This window comes from Dermacentor andersoni, chromosome 2 (genome assembly GCF_023375885.2).
Source record: "Dermacentor andersoni chromosome 2, qqDerAnde1_hic_scaffold, whole genome shotgun sequence".
In the NCBI taxonomy this organism is placed as follows: domain Eukaryota; kingdom Metazoa; phylum Arthropoda; class Arachnida; order Ixodida; family Ixodidae; genus Dermacentor; species Dermacentor andersoni.
The window spans coordinates 12,642,757-12,659,494 of NC_092815.1; the positions used below are offsets into that span (position 1 = coordinate 12,642,757).

Consider the following 16,738-nt stretch of genomic DNA (forward strand, 5'->3'; position numbering starts at 1 on the left):
TGCGTAAGCATTTGTATGCCCACAAAACGAAGAAACCAGTCCATCCGTCCGTCACGACAGACGATTGCTTTCAATATAGGGCCCGCAGCCGCGAGCGAATTCACCTTCGTGCTGCCTCTCACTGCAACGCGAACTAAGCGAAGATAACAAAGCGCGCACGAAGCTATCAGCAGTCGGCGGAACTTTGTCGCCATCGCAGATCGCTTTCAAGATACGGTCCGCGCGGCCGCGCTATACGCCGCCGTCGCCGGAGTACTGCTCATCACGGTTGATAATGGTTCGACGCCGATGGATAAGGCGCTAAAGAGCGATGACGGCTTATAATAACAGGAACGCCATCAGCGCACCTGGCGCCGCCACCTGCAGGTATTCGCTTACGTCATCGAATCACCTTGCACCGCGGTCCGTAGCGCTGTCGTTTATATACTGGTCGGATCAAGTTTAACAAAAAATTATGAGGTTTTACATGCCAAAACCACTTTCTCATTATGAGGCACGCCGTAGTGGAGGACTCCGGTAATTTGGACCACCTGGGGTTCTTTAACGTGCACCTAAATCTAAGTACACGGGTGTTTTCGCAATTCGCCCCCATCGAAATGCGGCCGCCGTGGCCGGGATTCGATCCTGCGACCTCGTGCGTAGCAGGCAAACACCATAGCCACTAAGCAACCACGGAGGGTCGGATCAAGTTTCGTAGCATTGACAATGACACCGGGCTGCGTGGAGATTAGCAAGTGGCACAACGGTTATGCATACTGTTGGAATCGCACCGCTGGCACGAGTTGTTGGGGTCTCGGTGCTGACGCCCGTTATTGCCAATGGGTCGCAAGCCCCAAGGGTAGCGTTGGCCTGGCGGCCTGGGGCACTGGAAGCATCCGAAGGTCCCGGCAAAGCATGAGAAGACTGGTAACAGAACAACTTGTTTATTCTAACATAGCAAAAGAGCGGCCGGTCAGGTCGACCGAAGTGGAGAGACGGGAGAGCACGTAACTCAACAGTACAAATCGGAGCCTCTCTCCTGGCGTCCGGGGGCAGCTGCTCTTATACTCTCGGCGTCGCGGTCCAAAAGGGAAGGAGGGAAGGTCACGGGATGAAGGTCACGGGACGGCGGAGCATGAGCCCACGACGGCGCGAACTGTCGGGCCGAGAGACCTGCTGAACCGAGTGTAGTGACGCATCGCCAACCCTCACCCACACGACGGCGCGAACAGTTGAGCCGAGAGACGTCCAGGCTCCTCATTCGGGGAACTCCGCTCCCCGGCTGCCGCGCTTTGACAAGCGAGGGCACACACACACACACGCACACACGAAGACACGTGGCACTGAAACACGCCTGGACACGCTTGGCGGGTAGGCGTCGCGGCGGCGTCGGACGGGCCAAAATGTCCGCCGCTTTGAACAAAGCCCCGGCGTCCGTTGCATCCGCGCCGGCATTACCGCGCGTTGTAGGCGAAACGTAACAGACCGCCCCGCCGGGGGAAGGAGATCCCGATGGTCAGGGGACTGCATCCGCTGTCCGGAGGGATGTCGCTCGATGATGCTCATAACCGAAGTCGGGCGTCCTTTGGCGTTTCTTGAGCGCAGCGCACAGAGAAGGCCTCGTTCTCACGTTCAGGAGCACACAGGACACTGCAAAGTGACTTCGGGAGAGTTGACATTTTTGTTCTCGTTTCCGGCAAGCGTTAGAACTACGCCAAAAGTCAACCGCTCAGTCAGCAAGCACGGCACAACCCTCACTAAGCCCTGCCAGGCTCTTTCCCCCTTTTTACTGCTGCCTAGTTCCTTACAGTAGTTTAGCAGCACTCAGAACGCGTCCACAAATCGGAAAATTGCACTAGAAAGCACATCATCACTTTGAAACACTACACAAAAGCAATAGGTTAAAAAAAATCCTGCCTCAGGAAGAAAAACATCAGTAACAAGCAATTTTGAGGCTGATTCCCACGTTAGGGGCTTCGACTTAAGCCATCGGCGTTACCGTTGAGACTCCCCTTTTTGTAACGCACCTCAAAGGAATATTGTTGCAAAGCGAGGCTCCAGCGCAGGAGGCGGCCATTTTTGGGAGAGATGGTCTGCAGCCATTGGAGAGGGCAGTGATCCGTTTCAATGATAAACCTCGAGCCAGCTAGGTAACATGACAATTTCTGAACGGCCCACACGATACACGCACACTCTTTCTCGGTGGCGCTATACGCCTGCTCACGACTGGTCAGCTTACGACTAGCATACAGGACGGGGTGTTCTACTTCTCCATTTTCCCGTTGGCACAGTACAACGCCCATGCCTCGCTCACTAGCATCACACTGAACAACGAACCCTTTTGTGTAGTCGGGCGATCGTAGCACAGGTTGGCTTGTTAGGGCGCTCTTTAGGGCGCTAAAAGCTCTTTCCTTCGTCTCATCCCAGACGACTGTTTGCGGCTCTGTCTTTCTTAGAGCATCCGTCAAGGGAGCCGCGATATCAGAGTACCTGGGGATGTACCTCTGATAGTAGCCGGCGACACCTAAGAACGACCGAATATCGGTCTTCGTACGCGGTTGCGGGAAGTCTCGCACAGCGGCCACCTTTATTTCAGAGGGGCGGCGACGACCCCGACCAATCACGTGTCCGAGGTAGACAACCTCGGCCTGTGCTAACTGGCACTTGGGAGCCTTGACTGTCAAGCCCGCATCGCGCAGGCGGGTTAGCACTGCCCGCAAGTGCGCCATATGTTCCGGCCAGGATGCGGAGAATATCGCTACGTCGTCTAAATACGGTAAAGCGAATTCTTGCTGTCCCCGCAACACTTTATCCATGAGGCTTGAAAAGCAGTATGGCGCGTTTTTCAAACCAAAACTCAAAACTTTAGGACGGAATGTCCCCATTGGTGAAATGAACGCCGCATACCTACTAGCCTCTTCTGTAAGTGGAACCTGCCAATAACCCCTGACAAGATCTAGGGTGGAAATAAACTGAGCGCTACTCACTCTCTCAAGGCGCTCCTCGATGTTAGGGATCGGATAAATTTGATCCTTAGTGATGGAATTAAGCCTGCGGTAGTCGACGCAAGGACGAGGTTCCTTGCCCGGTACCTCAACTAAAATCAAAGGGGAGGTATAATCACTCTCACCCGCTTCAATAACACCGAGCTGTAGCATTTTCTTTACCTCAGCCTCCATAATATCGCTCTGGCGGGGTGACACCCGGTACGCCTTGGATCGTACTGGCTCTGGGGAGGTAAGTTCTATGTCATGAGTAAGGACAGAAGTCCTACCAGGCCTCTCAGAGAACAGACCTTGAAACTCTTGTAAGAGCTGGTGTAGTTCTGTTTTCTGCTCAGGCGACAGCGATGCTTTACTTATTAAGTCACTAATGACTTGATCGGTGTCTTTCCTGTTTGTCACTGAGCCTAGTCCCGGAAGCTCGACCGGAAGCTCTTCTAACTTTCCCGCATCGGGAATTTCCTCTCCAGTATCTGGTGCCTTTAACGCTACAGGCTCAATTTTATCCCGTTCGGGCGTGCTCTGAATACCAGCTTGCTGCGCCTCTGACCCTTTCTCATCGTTCAACAACGTCGGCCCCGCAACTACCGCCTTTGCAGCGAGCTCCCGAACCTTCGATCTGGTTAAGGCCTGAACGCTAGCCTCACCAAACAAAAGCCCCTTCTCGCGCAGGAGGTGATCGGACCTGTTTGAAAATAGGTACGGGTACTGGGGGGGCAGCATAGATGACACTGCGGCCTCCGTCTCAAGTGCTCCGCAAGGTCCTTCAATAAGCACTTTTGCTACCGGCAGACACACGCTATGAGCTTCCACTGCTTGCTTGATCCATGCGCACTCGCCCGTGAACATATCGGGTTCTACGTAAGAGGGATGAACTACATCCATCGTAGCTGCGGTATCGCGAAGCACTCGGCACTCTTTCCCGTTCACGAGGAGGTCTCGCATGTAAGGCTCGAGAAGCTTGATGTTCTCGTCAGTGCTGCCTAATGAAAAAAACACGACTTTTGGTTTTGTTTCTGGGCACTGCGCCGAAAAGTGACCCGGCTTCTGGCACGTATAACACAGGCGCGCTTGCCTCGCCTCGAACCGCTTTCTGCGTTCGGCTTCGGCTGCCGCCGTCTCCTTACGTTCGGTCGGACACTGCGCCGAAAAGTGACCCGGCTTCTGGCACGTATAACAAACGCGCGCTTGCCTCATCTCGAACCGCTTTCTGCGTTCGGCTTCGGTTGCCGCCGTCTCCTTACGTTCGGTCGGACTGCTTTCACTCGCATCCGCACTACGTGTGTCCCCCTTTGCTCTCATGGGCGTGAACTTTGGCCTCTCAAACTTGGAGCCAAATTCACCCTTTTGACCGTCCTTAGCTCCACGAGCCCGACGCGTCACAAACTCCTCGGCTAACTCAGCGGCTCTAGCCACCGTACTAACGTCTGGCCTATCCAAGACCCAGTACCGCACGTTCTCAGGTAACCGACTATAAAACTGTTCTAGCCCGAAACACTGCAGAACTTTCTCGTGGTCACCAAACGCTTTCTCTTCTTTGAGCCACTCCTGCATGTTTGACATAAGCCTGTACGCAAACTCTGTATATGACTCACTTCTGCCTTTCTCATTTTCCCGAAACTTCCGACGGAACGCCTCCGCTGACAGCCGGTACTTTTTTAGCAGACTCGATTTCACTTTGTCGAAATCCTCTGCCTCCTCTCTCTCCAAGCGAGCGACTACGTCGGCCGCCTCGCCGGGTAACAAAGTGAGCAAGCGCTGTGGCCACGTTTCCCGAGAGAACCCCTGCTTCTCGCACGTTCGCTCAAAGTTAACCAGGAACAAACCAATGTCCTCTCCAAGCTTAAACGGCCGCATCAGGTCAGTCATTTTGAACAATACTCGTTCTCCTGCACCGTGTGCCTGACTTCCATTACGAGCGCGTTCCATCTCTAACTCGAGACGCTTCATTTCCAACGCGTGTTGACGGTCGCGCTCTTCTTTTTCTTTCTCTTTCTGTTCTTTAAGTTCACGCTCCTGTCTTTTTGCCGTCTCCCTCTCCTCAATGGTCTCAAGGCATTCCGACAGCTCGTCATCCTCAGCTTCTAACTCAAGAATAGCCCTTAGCAGTTCTGGTTTTCTGAGTTTGTCTGAGACATCCAGACCCAACTCTCTCGCAAGCTCCAGCAATTTCGGTTTGCGCAACGACTTCAAATCCATGGCTGCTCTGAATGCTGCTTTCTCTACTGCCTACTATTGTCTTGCCGCAAACTAACCCGGTAGCAACGACAACCACAATTACCAGCTCTGTTTCTAACACTAACAAAAGCCTGGCAAAACTCAGAGGAAGAAAGTCCCGCACTCACCAAACCTCGCAGCCAAGACTTCAGCGCAGTCGTTCCGCTGCAGGCAACCAGTCATCACACAGGGCTCGTTGCACTGCTCCCGGATGGTCGTTGTGCTGCTCAGCATACAGTCAACCGCATCTCTTCGCTGCTGGCCTCCGTTGTCGCGATCCCACCGCTGGCAACCAGATGTTGGAATCGCACCGCTGGCACGAGTTGTTGGGGTCTCGGTGCTGACGCCCGTTATTGCCAATGGGTCGCAAGCCCCAAGGGTAGCGTTGGCCTGGCGGCCTGGGGCACTGGAAGCATCCGAAGGTCCCGGCAAAGCATGAGAAGACTGGTAACAGAACAACTTGTTTATTCTAACATAGCAAAAGAGCGGCCGGTCAGGTCGACCGAAGTGGAGAGACGGGAGAGCACGTAACTCAACAGTACAAATCGGAGCCTCTCTCCTGGCGTCCGGGGGCAGCTGCTCTTATACTCTCGGCGTCGCGGTCCAAAAGGGAAGGAGGGAAGGTCACGGGATGAAGGTCACGGGACGGCGGAGCATGAGCCCACGACGGCGCGAACTGTCGGGCCGAGAGACCTGCTGAACCGAGTGCAGTGACGCATCGCCAACCCTCACCCACACGACGGCGCGAACAGTTGAGCCGAGAGACGTCCAGGCTCCTCATTCGGGGAACTCCGCTCCCCGGCTGCCGCGCTTTGACAAGCGAGGGCACACACACACACACGCACACACGAAGACACGTGGCACTGAAACACGCCTGGACACGCTTGGCGGGTAGGCGTCGCGGCGGCGTCGGACGGGCCAAAATGTCCGCCGCTTTGAACAAAGCCCCGGCGTCCGTTGCATCCGCGCCGGCATTACCGCGCGTTGTAGGCGAAACGTAACAATACTTAGACAACTCCCAGAGGAGCTTCTGTGTGAACGTTTGCATTTCACCGTAACGCATATGTATGCGGCCCACGCTGCCGAGAACTGAACCCGCGACCTCGTGCTGCAGCAGCAGAACGCCTTAAGCATTGAGAAAGGGAGTCCTATATCGAAGGCTTTTTCTCACGGCCCCGGCCAGGCAACTAACCTAAATTTTGCCAGCGGCGCGCATACTATGCTTTTTGGCACCATTGTACAGTGGAATATGTTTGGAATACAATCGCAGAACGACAAATCGCCAACTTGGATCCTACGTCACGGCCCGTCTCTACGAAATACCGCCGCTTCACCGGGTAACGGCCGACACACGCTCAGCAGCGGTGAGCACACCTTTCGCCGTCCGATAAGATGATCAAGTGATTTCGCCAGTTGGTTTCTGGTTTTTCCGCACACATTCTTAAGTTTGGAAACTTGAATGTGAATTTGAGTACCACTTCTGCTGAATTATTTCAAAGTGTACTTCTTTAAACTGTCACTCATAAGCCAGTCAGCTTTTGCGAATGGTTGACACGGGCATGGCTTGTCATGATAGCATTCCCGACGTAGGGATGCGTATCACTTGTTGCGAGTTTAATTTTAGTTATCACTTGGGCACCTGCACAGGAGTAAATGAGCCTACGTACAAAAAGAAAAAGTCAGCTGCCACCCAAAAAAGAAAAAACTAGGGAAATGTCCTACTTGCCGAACCGCCGAGGCTCGAAGCAGTTCTGACACCTCGAGAGAATCTCAACGTGGCGGATGGAACTGCAGACATTAATCTCAAACTAGGTTCGCTGATGACAATGAAATAAAAATAGACGCTATTCACAGCATCAAATGTGCTATAGATTTCACTGAGAATTCAATGCAAGTGTTGTTAGAAATAAAAAAAAAAACGCCCATATGTCCGATCCGAACAGGCGTGCGGGAAGGCTCGATGCACAAGCGAAGAAGCAAAAATTGTCGAGCAACTGAAGCAATAAATCAACACACCGGACCGATATAGCAGGCGGCATCATGCAGAAAAAAATTTGCTTCAGAAACTTAATTGCCTTGTAGCAAATGTCCTCAAGCTGTCACAGCTTTCAGCAAGGGACATTGAAGCTGCGCAACGGCTGAATGTTAGGCATTCGTTTGATAAGGCAGACGGTAGAGAAGAGTACATGACGGCTCCCGTGTCTGTCCGTCTTTCATCCCGCCGCATCAGGGACGCTTGGCACGAAAAGAGATCGGAACTAAGGAAAGCAAGAACAGAAATCTTCATGAACAAAAACCTTACTGCGCAGAACAAATAGCTGTTCTGGAGGATGCGTAGAGGAAAAAGAGTACCAGTTTTCATGGGTGAAAAATGGCAAAATGTTCGTACGTCGCAGCCCCGTGACCGCGTCATCAGAATGAACACAACGGACGATCATGAGAAAATTCCGCAAGCTAGCTCATTTTTCCTCCCGGTTTTTTTTTTTTTTTTTTAGCGTGGCAGGTACGATGGGAAGCTATTACAACCTTGAGAGTCTTTCAAGCGCTGCAAGACGCCATGCAATAATGTTTTCCTGTTTAACTTAAATGTGCAAAGTTTAGTGCACAAGAGTATTATAACAGAAATGCTCATGGATTCATTAGAACACTGGCTTGACATTCTGGCTTTCCCTGAAACGTGGTTTCGGACAACTGCTACCCTGTAAATTTCACCGGACACAACTGCAGTCCTCTATCTCGAAAAAATTAAGAAAGGAGGCGGTATTGCCATTTACGTAAGAAGCAATGTACATTTCAACGTCATTTCTGAACGCTATCTGATAAATGATCGTTACAAATACATCGTGATTCGGCGTCTCATCACTACAGTAATACTCGTGTACCGGCCTCCACCCGTTCAGTTAGCGCCTTGATCGAGTAACTAGAAAGTGTGCTAGAATACTGTACGCTACTTCACATGCCTGTTGTTCTCCGTGGTGACCTCAACATTGATGTGATGTCTTTGGAGCCCAGCAAACAAAAGCTTCTTGACCTTTCTTTATGTATACGCCATTATCAAAGGAACAACCAACCGACAAGGATCATGGCAATGTGTCAATCTTTGCTTGACCCCTGTTTTATAAATTCTGACACGAACACATTAGAAGCGGGTGTCTTGGTCTCCTCTATTGGCGACCACTCGCCCGTACTTATTATTTTTCCAACAGCCAAGTTGCAGTCCATGTCATAGCCATGTACAACCATTACATACAGGAAAATAGGTAATGCTGGCATAGCAGTTTTTCAGAGTTGAGCTTCTGTAATCGACTAGGAGAACGTACTGCAAGCCAACGGCTCCACGACTACATACAGCTTACTCATTAACAAACTTTATAGAATCTTATTTGACCGTATTTCCCATCACTCAAATAAAAAAAGATGTAATTGCAATGTAAAACCTTGCAATAAAAAGCACACTTTTAAAGAGAATAGGACACCGAGACAACCTCTTTACCCTTTTCATAGAAACTAGGCGTATATAATATTCAGAACGACTTAACATCAGGAACAAACTAGCATCTGACATTAATCCGGCATGCGCCACGTATTATGAGCAAAAATTTTCTAATATACATGACTCGAAAAAAGTGTGGCAAACATTTAATATCCTGACATCAAAGAATGATAGAAATAACATTCTCGAACTCCCAATAAATGGTACGCCATGTCCAAGAAAGAAACCGCTGGGAACGGATATGTTGGCCTCGCATTTACAGCCGTAATTTTTCTAAAAGAAACATAGGGGCAAACACATTCTGATTCGCCCTCGTGCTTGCAAACCACTGTCTGACATTAGTAATCTAATACTGTCTACAAGTATCTTTCCTGATGAAATAAAGGTTGGTAGGATGTCAGTAAACTGTAGGATGTCAGTAAAAAAAAGGTGATCCAAACGACTTCAACAATTACAGATCCATCTCAATTTTGCCAATCTTTTCTAAAGATTTCGAGGAAATTATCAACGACAGACTAGTCAACTTCTGCAATTCAAAGAAGATTATTGTTGAAAACATTGCGGTTTTCAAAAGAAAAACTCGACAGAACAGGCGTTGTTATTAATTAAGAATAAAATAATTAATAACACTGAGCCGAAATTACTTACATTCGGGTTATTTCTAGATTAAAAAAAAAAAAGAATTTGACTCTGTAAAACACGATATTTTATATGACAAACTATGAATGTATGGTATTAGGGGAATTCCTTTCGAATTAATCAATAGCTACTTAAAAAGACGCGTTCAGTACCCTAAAATCAAACGCGCTAAATCAGGTAACGTTAAATATGGTGTGCCGTAAGATTTCATTCTAGACCCGCTTTGATCTTTATTGTATATAAATGGCATTATTAATATACCCTATACACCCTGCATTTTAATTCATGCTGACGACACAAATTTTTATTTTTTATTTTTTTAGAGTAGACCTGATCGCGCTACAGAGTGAAGCTACTAGATTGCTTGAAGGCTTGACAATCTGGCTACAAATAAATAAACGAATTAAATGCGAAAAAAACTAAATCGCTATTTTTAATCCACGCAGCAAGCCCCTTTCCAATCCGGTAACTGTCAATTTCTTAGTCTTGTAACTGAGCGCGTTACTACATACAGTGTTCTTGGCGTGCTGCCCCAAGAAAATGCTAACTGGTCACCTCACATAAATGAAGTTCGATCTACTATATCACGTTCCATTGGAACAATTTCTAGATTCAGACACTTATTTCCCGTGTGGCCCAAAAAGCAGTTGTACTACACGCTTGTACACTCCCGTTTGAATTAATCCCTTCTTGCGTGGGGAACTTCAACCAAAACCAACTTACCTATCCTGTTATTATTATCGAAAAGAATTTTATGTGTAATTGCAAACACATCGTACCTTTGTCACATCGCCCCACTATTCAGTAAACACGAAATATTCGGTGTTAACGACGTCTTTAAAAGAAAGTCCTTAATTGTTACTTATAATAAAATGAAAACTCAGATTCATATTTATCTACCTAACTCCATAGGGAACACCGTTATGACTTCCAGCACAAAAAATTATCACAAGGAGAAAATACGTACTAATTATGGCACTGAAAAAATAACCTATCTGATACCGGATTTCCTAAGCCGTAATACGGTCGTCACACCTATGATGGTGGAAAACATGTCAGGCAAACTTAAAAAAAAAAAAAAAAATCAAAGTATCACCACGTATCTTTTGTCCTCCCCCTTTCGTGAACACAACACTACGAGCACTACGAGTGTTTTCCTTCCAGTGTAAAGTGTTTGATCTTATTTTTCACTATTTACCTTTTTTTTTTTACATCGACTTAGAATGTGCATTTCTGTTTTTCGTGTATTGCTTCTATGGCCTCCTTTCCTGTGTTAATAATAGGTTTTGCACCAGTACGTGACTGTAACACGAGTTTAACGGCTTGCTCGCTGTGTTTGTATGTTTCTTTTTGTTTGTTTTTTCTCTCATGGTTCCATTTATTTTTTATTTTTTATTTACTAGCTTTGTCATTTGCCCCACTGAGTGGTGTGCCACCTAGTAGGAAGGGTTTTTGAAGCTTTGTCAGGGACTATTTTGCCTTTTCATCAAACAGCTTGACAACTATGTATTCGTTGTCTTAGTGCACTTGTATTGTATTGCATTGTATTGTATTGTATCCTTTCCCACGTTTCCCTTCTTCACATCGAATAAGTTGCTTATCGAGCAAGTCTCGTACCTTTTTTTCTTTTTTTTTTAACACAGAAGTGTTAATTGTCTGAGTGTTACCAATTTCCTGCGGAAATCTGCAACGCAACTTACGTCACCGCTCGCGCAAAGTTTATTCCCTGCACTCCAGCACGATGGGAATATACTCGTCAAGCTCATTTTGGTTCTGTGTTTGCATACATTAATTTGGAAAGTAAGCAGTACCGCAGTTGTTTTATATACGCTCTCCAACTAGACACAATTACCAGCTCGCAGTCGCTGCGCAATTGTACGCATAATATATATCAGGATCTAGTGTTGTAGGAAACTGGAAGAAGCATAGAAGAATAAGAAATTGAGAGGTAAGTGGTATCGTGGCGCCATATACGGAAGATAATAATTCTAAAACATTTTGAAATAAATGATTCGAGTTCAAAGAACTGAAGCTCTACATTATAGTAAACTCGAATCTGTTGACAATTTCAACTTTCAGTGCGGTGGCGGCATTTGCAGTTCTTGCTTGTAACACATACGGCTAATCGCTGCTCACGTTTACTGCGAATTTGCAGCAGTGAACGACATGCTTGCATTCGTGCCACCACAAATGGGAACGCATATATATTTCTAGAAACTAGGTGATCATTACGGCTAATACATTGCGGCTTTTACGAACACCTGTGTTCATTTACTTCGTTTGCAATTGAGAACCAGCGCAAGGTTGCGTTGTGCCGACATCGCATCCGCTCTGACGGCGTTGCACAGCTGCATCAATCGCGGAAATAGGAGCACAACAAAAGGCGCTTAGACAGTGGGAGATGATCACGAACGAGGCCGTAGAACTTGAAGCGCCGCGAGTAGTTCGTAAACCGCGCCGCACCACGCCGGCAGCGGAGCGAAGGCGAGCGTGCTGCCGACTCTCCCGGGCCGCGCCTCCAAGCGTTCGATCAAACACGCCGACGCGAGCTCTCACGCGCCGCTGACCTAAACCGCCTGCTTATCAAGCGCTACCCGTCTCGAGCAAAAGAAAACACAACGAGTGCACCGAAACGTGCACGGCACAAGAAGCCGCGCAGGCAGGCGAAAGTTCCAGGGACGAAGAGAAACTGTGCAGTGTAAACAGCGGCCGACTTCGAGCAACGGCAGCATGGGAGCGGCCCGGCGGTTGACGTTTTTATCCGGGACGCACATGATGCTGTTCACTCGCTCGCTGGCGTTTGCAGCAAACGAGCGCATGCGGACAGTGCATGCAGACAGTGCGCCGGCTGCGCGGATACTCGAGGGGCAAAAGCGTCGTAGAAAGTTGCGCGAGCGAACGCTTTGCAGGAGCGGCCGTCAACACCACGCGTCAAACGAAAACCACACCGCGGTACTTGCTGACGCGAGACCGCTTAGCGCGTCCGGGTTGCATGCAACAGCCGTTGCAGAGTACCGCATCCGGGAAGATTTGGGAAGGCGACCGCAAGGTAATGACGGCCGTGATCGGAACGGTGCTTGCAGGTGCGGGCGGCGTACAACGTACGAATTACAAACGGGTGTAACGCATGAGCGTAAGCGCCGAGCGCGGCCTTACCCCGTTTTTGATGGCTTTTGAGGTGGAAATTCGCCGGTGGAATGCCTTGGTCGATTGGGCGTCGCCGTCGCTTTCGGAGGAGTCCTCCGTGGCCGGGTCCGAGCCGCACTTTTCGCCAGAACCGCCGCGTTGCTTGTCGTTTTCAGAATCCCCGACAGCAACATCGGCTCCCGACGCCATGTTCCCCCCGCGACTAACTCCTCTTTGCCCGTCGTCTGCTCGGCTCGTGCAAACTCGCCTCCGAGGTGGCGGTGTTGGCGGTGGCGTTGCGATCGCGAACACGCCCGCGCTCGACGCGAAACTTCGCTGCGCAGCAGACGACGCACGACAAACAGTGGTGTTTTTTGCACACGTGAGGCAGCTGTCGCCTTAATTCTGCCGAGTAACATGAAAGTGGATAATTCTTTTCAACTGAAACTCAGATTACAGAGAGAGAGAGAAGTTACAGGGGTCGAGAATGATAGAGAGATTTCAAGAAATTTATTATAGGAAAGGCAAGGCGGTCGGCCCACGCTTGCATGCCTTTCTACTCTGCAGAGGAGGAGAATGAAAGAGCATAAAAAGAGAGAGAGAGAGAGAAATGATAATGATGATGATGAAAACAGGAAGAAGGTATGCATGTGAGATAATAGCTACATGAGTCGAGTCTAGTACATGAAGAAAAAAATAGAAGAGTGGCAAAAACCTTCGAATGACGCAATTAGGAAAACGTATAATTAAAGGAAGTTGTGGAAATGTCCTAGTGTGTGGCATTACTATGCAAATATTTAAAAAACGGTGGTGCAAGACGCAGTTATAAGAGCTACTCTGTTCGGTCGTCAGCGGTCTGGCTACCGAACATTGTAGGGCTTAAAATCATATCTTGCACCGTGTTCTTTCAATTTTTTTTTTTTCGTTGAAAAGCTTGGCTAACGTTAGCTGGGACACCCTATAAAAGGGCTTAAACACTTGCATAGAGTTTCTTACAATAATATTGTAGGGAACTATATGAACACTTGAACACAATATGACAAATTACTTTTGAGAAAGCTAGCAAGGTGGCAGAGGATTCATGAAAGGGAAAATTTTGATCCATCCGACTATAGCTTGAAGCTACGCAGAAAACCCGCATGGATTTCTGAGAAAGAAAGCTTCAAAGTGGAAGAAAAGTTTGTCTTGGTCCAGGGATCGAAGCCGGGACCAACGCCTTACCGGTGTTGTCGTTCTGCCATCTGAGCTAACCAGGAGACTAGCAGAGCGAAGCAGAATTGATCGACAACTCGAAGGGCACGAAATATGGTAAATCAGTTCTGTGGAAGCCCGCAAGTTGGGGGAGGGTTCATGAAAGGGAAGAACTGATTTTGTGACATGTGACAGCAATGATTTGGAGTACGCAAGACAAAGAAATTATAATTTTTGTGGTGAATAACTTCCGGTAATTTGCAAGCTTTCACGACAACTACAAGAGTTAGGCGACATTCTTGCGATGTTCTCAAAGCAAACGAATCAAGATGCCACGAAGTTGTTTGCTATACGTAACTTAATTTATTCATCGATTCCTTTTAGTAAATTGAAGGATACAACTGGCCTCAGTTTGATAGAAGTTCATTCATTTTATAGTAGCAGTTACCTCACCCTGTTCGCCTTACTAGCTGTTGCAACCACGTTATTATTATTAATTTCTTAAAATACATTGTACAACAAAGCATCGTACGGTAAGCAATACAGTGCAGTACTTCGGCGTTGCGGAAAGTGGAGCAGCAACGAACGGTTCGAATTCCTGAGAAATGGTGTTTACACGATTCTGCAGCGAACGCCCCAAATTCTCATGTTCGGTCATTCACGAGTCTCATACCCATTTCTCAGCCGTTCCATCTAATGAAGTGATACTGCCTCGAACACAGTTTAGTGTTTTCTTTTGCGCATGCGTGAACACTCCAAACCATTTCATGACCTAGCAGCGAAGTATCTGGCAGTAGTAGCAGCAACAACGAACAAACATCATCACGGTCGATCGTGTTCGTTCTTGAATAATATAGCTGTTTCTGCGTGCGAAAATGAAGCCACCGGCGTTGAGTTTCACGCTCGACGACCGTATATGCTCCGTAACGGCCGTCTACTATAGGCCGCCGCGTGAAATATACTATGGTACTTCGCGCTCTCGCAGCACGACGTCTTGCAAGCAGTATAGTCATAAAGACAGAACGCGCCTCTATCTACTACCTCACAAAGCTATACACTGCTGCTGAACCCGATCCGTCAGGGGCCTTCTGGTACGGGGCACCCGGCCTAAATAGGGCTATCGTCTGCCAAAGTTTTTGTCGTCTGCCACCGAAGGTTCATGAATTGGCGAAGAGGGTGCTCATATTGCGCATGTGCGTCGGCACACATTCGCGAGAAAAAAGAGAAAATGGAACTGTAAAATGCAAAGACGCGCACAAGCTCGCCTATGAAGCGCCAGTCTGACGACGTGACGTAATAATGGTAGGCGAAGCTCTTATAGCTGGGCCTGTCCGGGGTTGTACATAATTCAGGGCTCCCAGGTTTCGAGCTGTCTGCTCCGCGCTCGGCCGTCTCTACCTTTTACACAAATTGCGACCCGCTCCTCTCCTGCAACCTCCTCTCACTATACGAAGTGCACTGCCCTCGCTTCTCGGCTTACCGAGACGGTGAGCTAAACATAGCCATGCGACAGTGCTTAGCACGAGGAACAGTTAAATAGTTAAAAAGGATAAGGCACATCAATGACTTGAATAGTTTCTTAAAGAGGCACGTTACTTTTGGGAGAATCTAATACACATGGATCTTTTGACATGTTCTTCCGAGATATCTTGTACTCTTTGTAACAAAAATGTAATATTTAATACAAGAGAGATATCGACTTGAAGATGGAGGCTTGAAGTGATTCACAGTAGCAGAACAAGAAATGCCGCTGAAGCCAACATTTCGACGAGGGGACAAGGACACGAAGACAAGTTCCCTTGTCGAAACGTTGGCTTCAGCGACATTCCCTGTTCTACGCCTTCAGTCTCTGTGACAGCCATGAGGCTGCGGCCACGATAACGATGTTCATAATATGTACAAGTTTGGATGCTTCGACGCCAGTTCCGAGTTGAATTTTCCACTCCCTCAAAACCCGACAAGATTAGGTAACAGCGTCAGTGCAGACACCTTTCCAGATCTCACATTCACAAATAATGTCAACGAGGTATTCTGGACCAATCTAGGAGAGAATTTAGGCAGTGACCATTTCATTATCAATGTGTCGGTAGGCTCCCCGAAAACTCGGCGACCCTGTGGCCAGGTGGTAATCACGAACTGGGTAAATTATCGCAAAATCTCCATGCCGGAGATATCACCTGAGAACGCTGAAGAGTGGGCAACACACATACGAGACGCTCATAAAGCAACATCTAAGCGGCTAGCGCTCACAGCGGAAACGCCGGTAGTTGACAACCATCTGCTACATATGTGGGAAGCCAGAAGGGGGCTAACTAAACGATGGAAAAAATAGCGACTTAATCGCAAACTGCGCTACAGAATTGTTGAAATATCAGAGCGGGCAAACGCTTACGCACAGCAGTTAGAGACAGCGAGTTGGGCGAGCTTTTGCGACTCACTTCGCGAAACGTTACACACCTCCAAGACATGGGCGATACTTCGCCGCATAATGGAACCAGGAAAAACAAAAACGGCCAATAACCGCACTCTTCAAAAACTTGCCGAAGAATTTTCAGGAACAGATCGGGCCCTCCTCACTAAGCTTAAAGAGAAGTACGTAGGAGCAGTAATCACTCCCTCATGCACCTTGCCATATCAAGGGTAAGAAAACGCGGTGCTAGACGCTCTGATAACTAAGGCAGAACTCTTCGCGGCAGCGCAAGCTGCGAAGAGAAATACTGCTCCAGGACCAGATCAGCTCACAAATGCTATGATCCGGAACCTGAGCGACGAGCACCTAGAACAGCTTACCCGGTATTTTAATGAACAGATATGGGAGAGGGGCGTAGTTCCACAACAATGGAAGGAGGCCAAAATCGTGCTTATTCCGAAAGCAGGAAAACCTCATGATCTACAAAATCTCAGGCCGATATCACTAACCTCCTGTCTTGGCAAATTATTTGAGAAGGTGATCCACACACGTCTCACGTCTTACATTGAAGACCGCAACCTATTTCCCACAAACATATTCGGCTTTCGCCAACATTTGTCGACACAAGATGCTTTCCTGCTACTTCGCGAAGAAGTTCTTTGCAACACCACGGCTGGTGCG

General features: G+C 48.3%; 1 protein-coding gene across 1 annotated transcript in view; it reads right to left on the reverse strand.

Moving 5' to 3' along the window:
- Positions 1–12,710, reverse strand: part of LOC126542979 (diacylglycerol kinase delta) — a 430,642-nt gene extending 417,932 nt beyond the window's left edge. The window contains exon 1 of the mRNA XM_050190110.3: positions 12,487–12,710. Within this exon, the coding sequence (XP_050046067.1) occupies positions 12,487–12,666 (180 nt within the window). The 5' untranslated portion in view covers positions 12,667–12,710. The remainder of the gene's footprint in view (positions 1–12,486) is intronic.
- Positions 12,711–16,738: the final 4,028 nt, after the last annotated feature.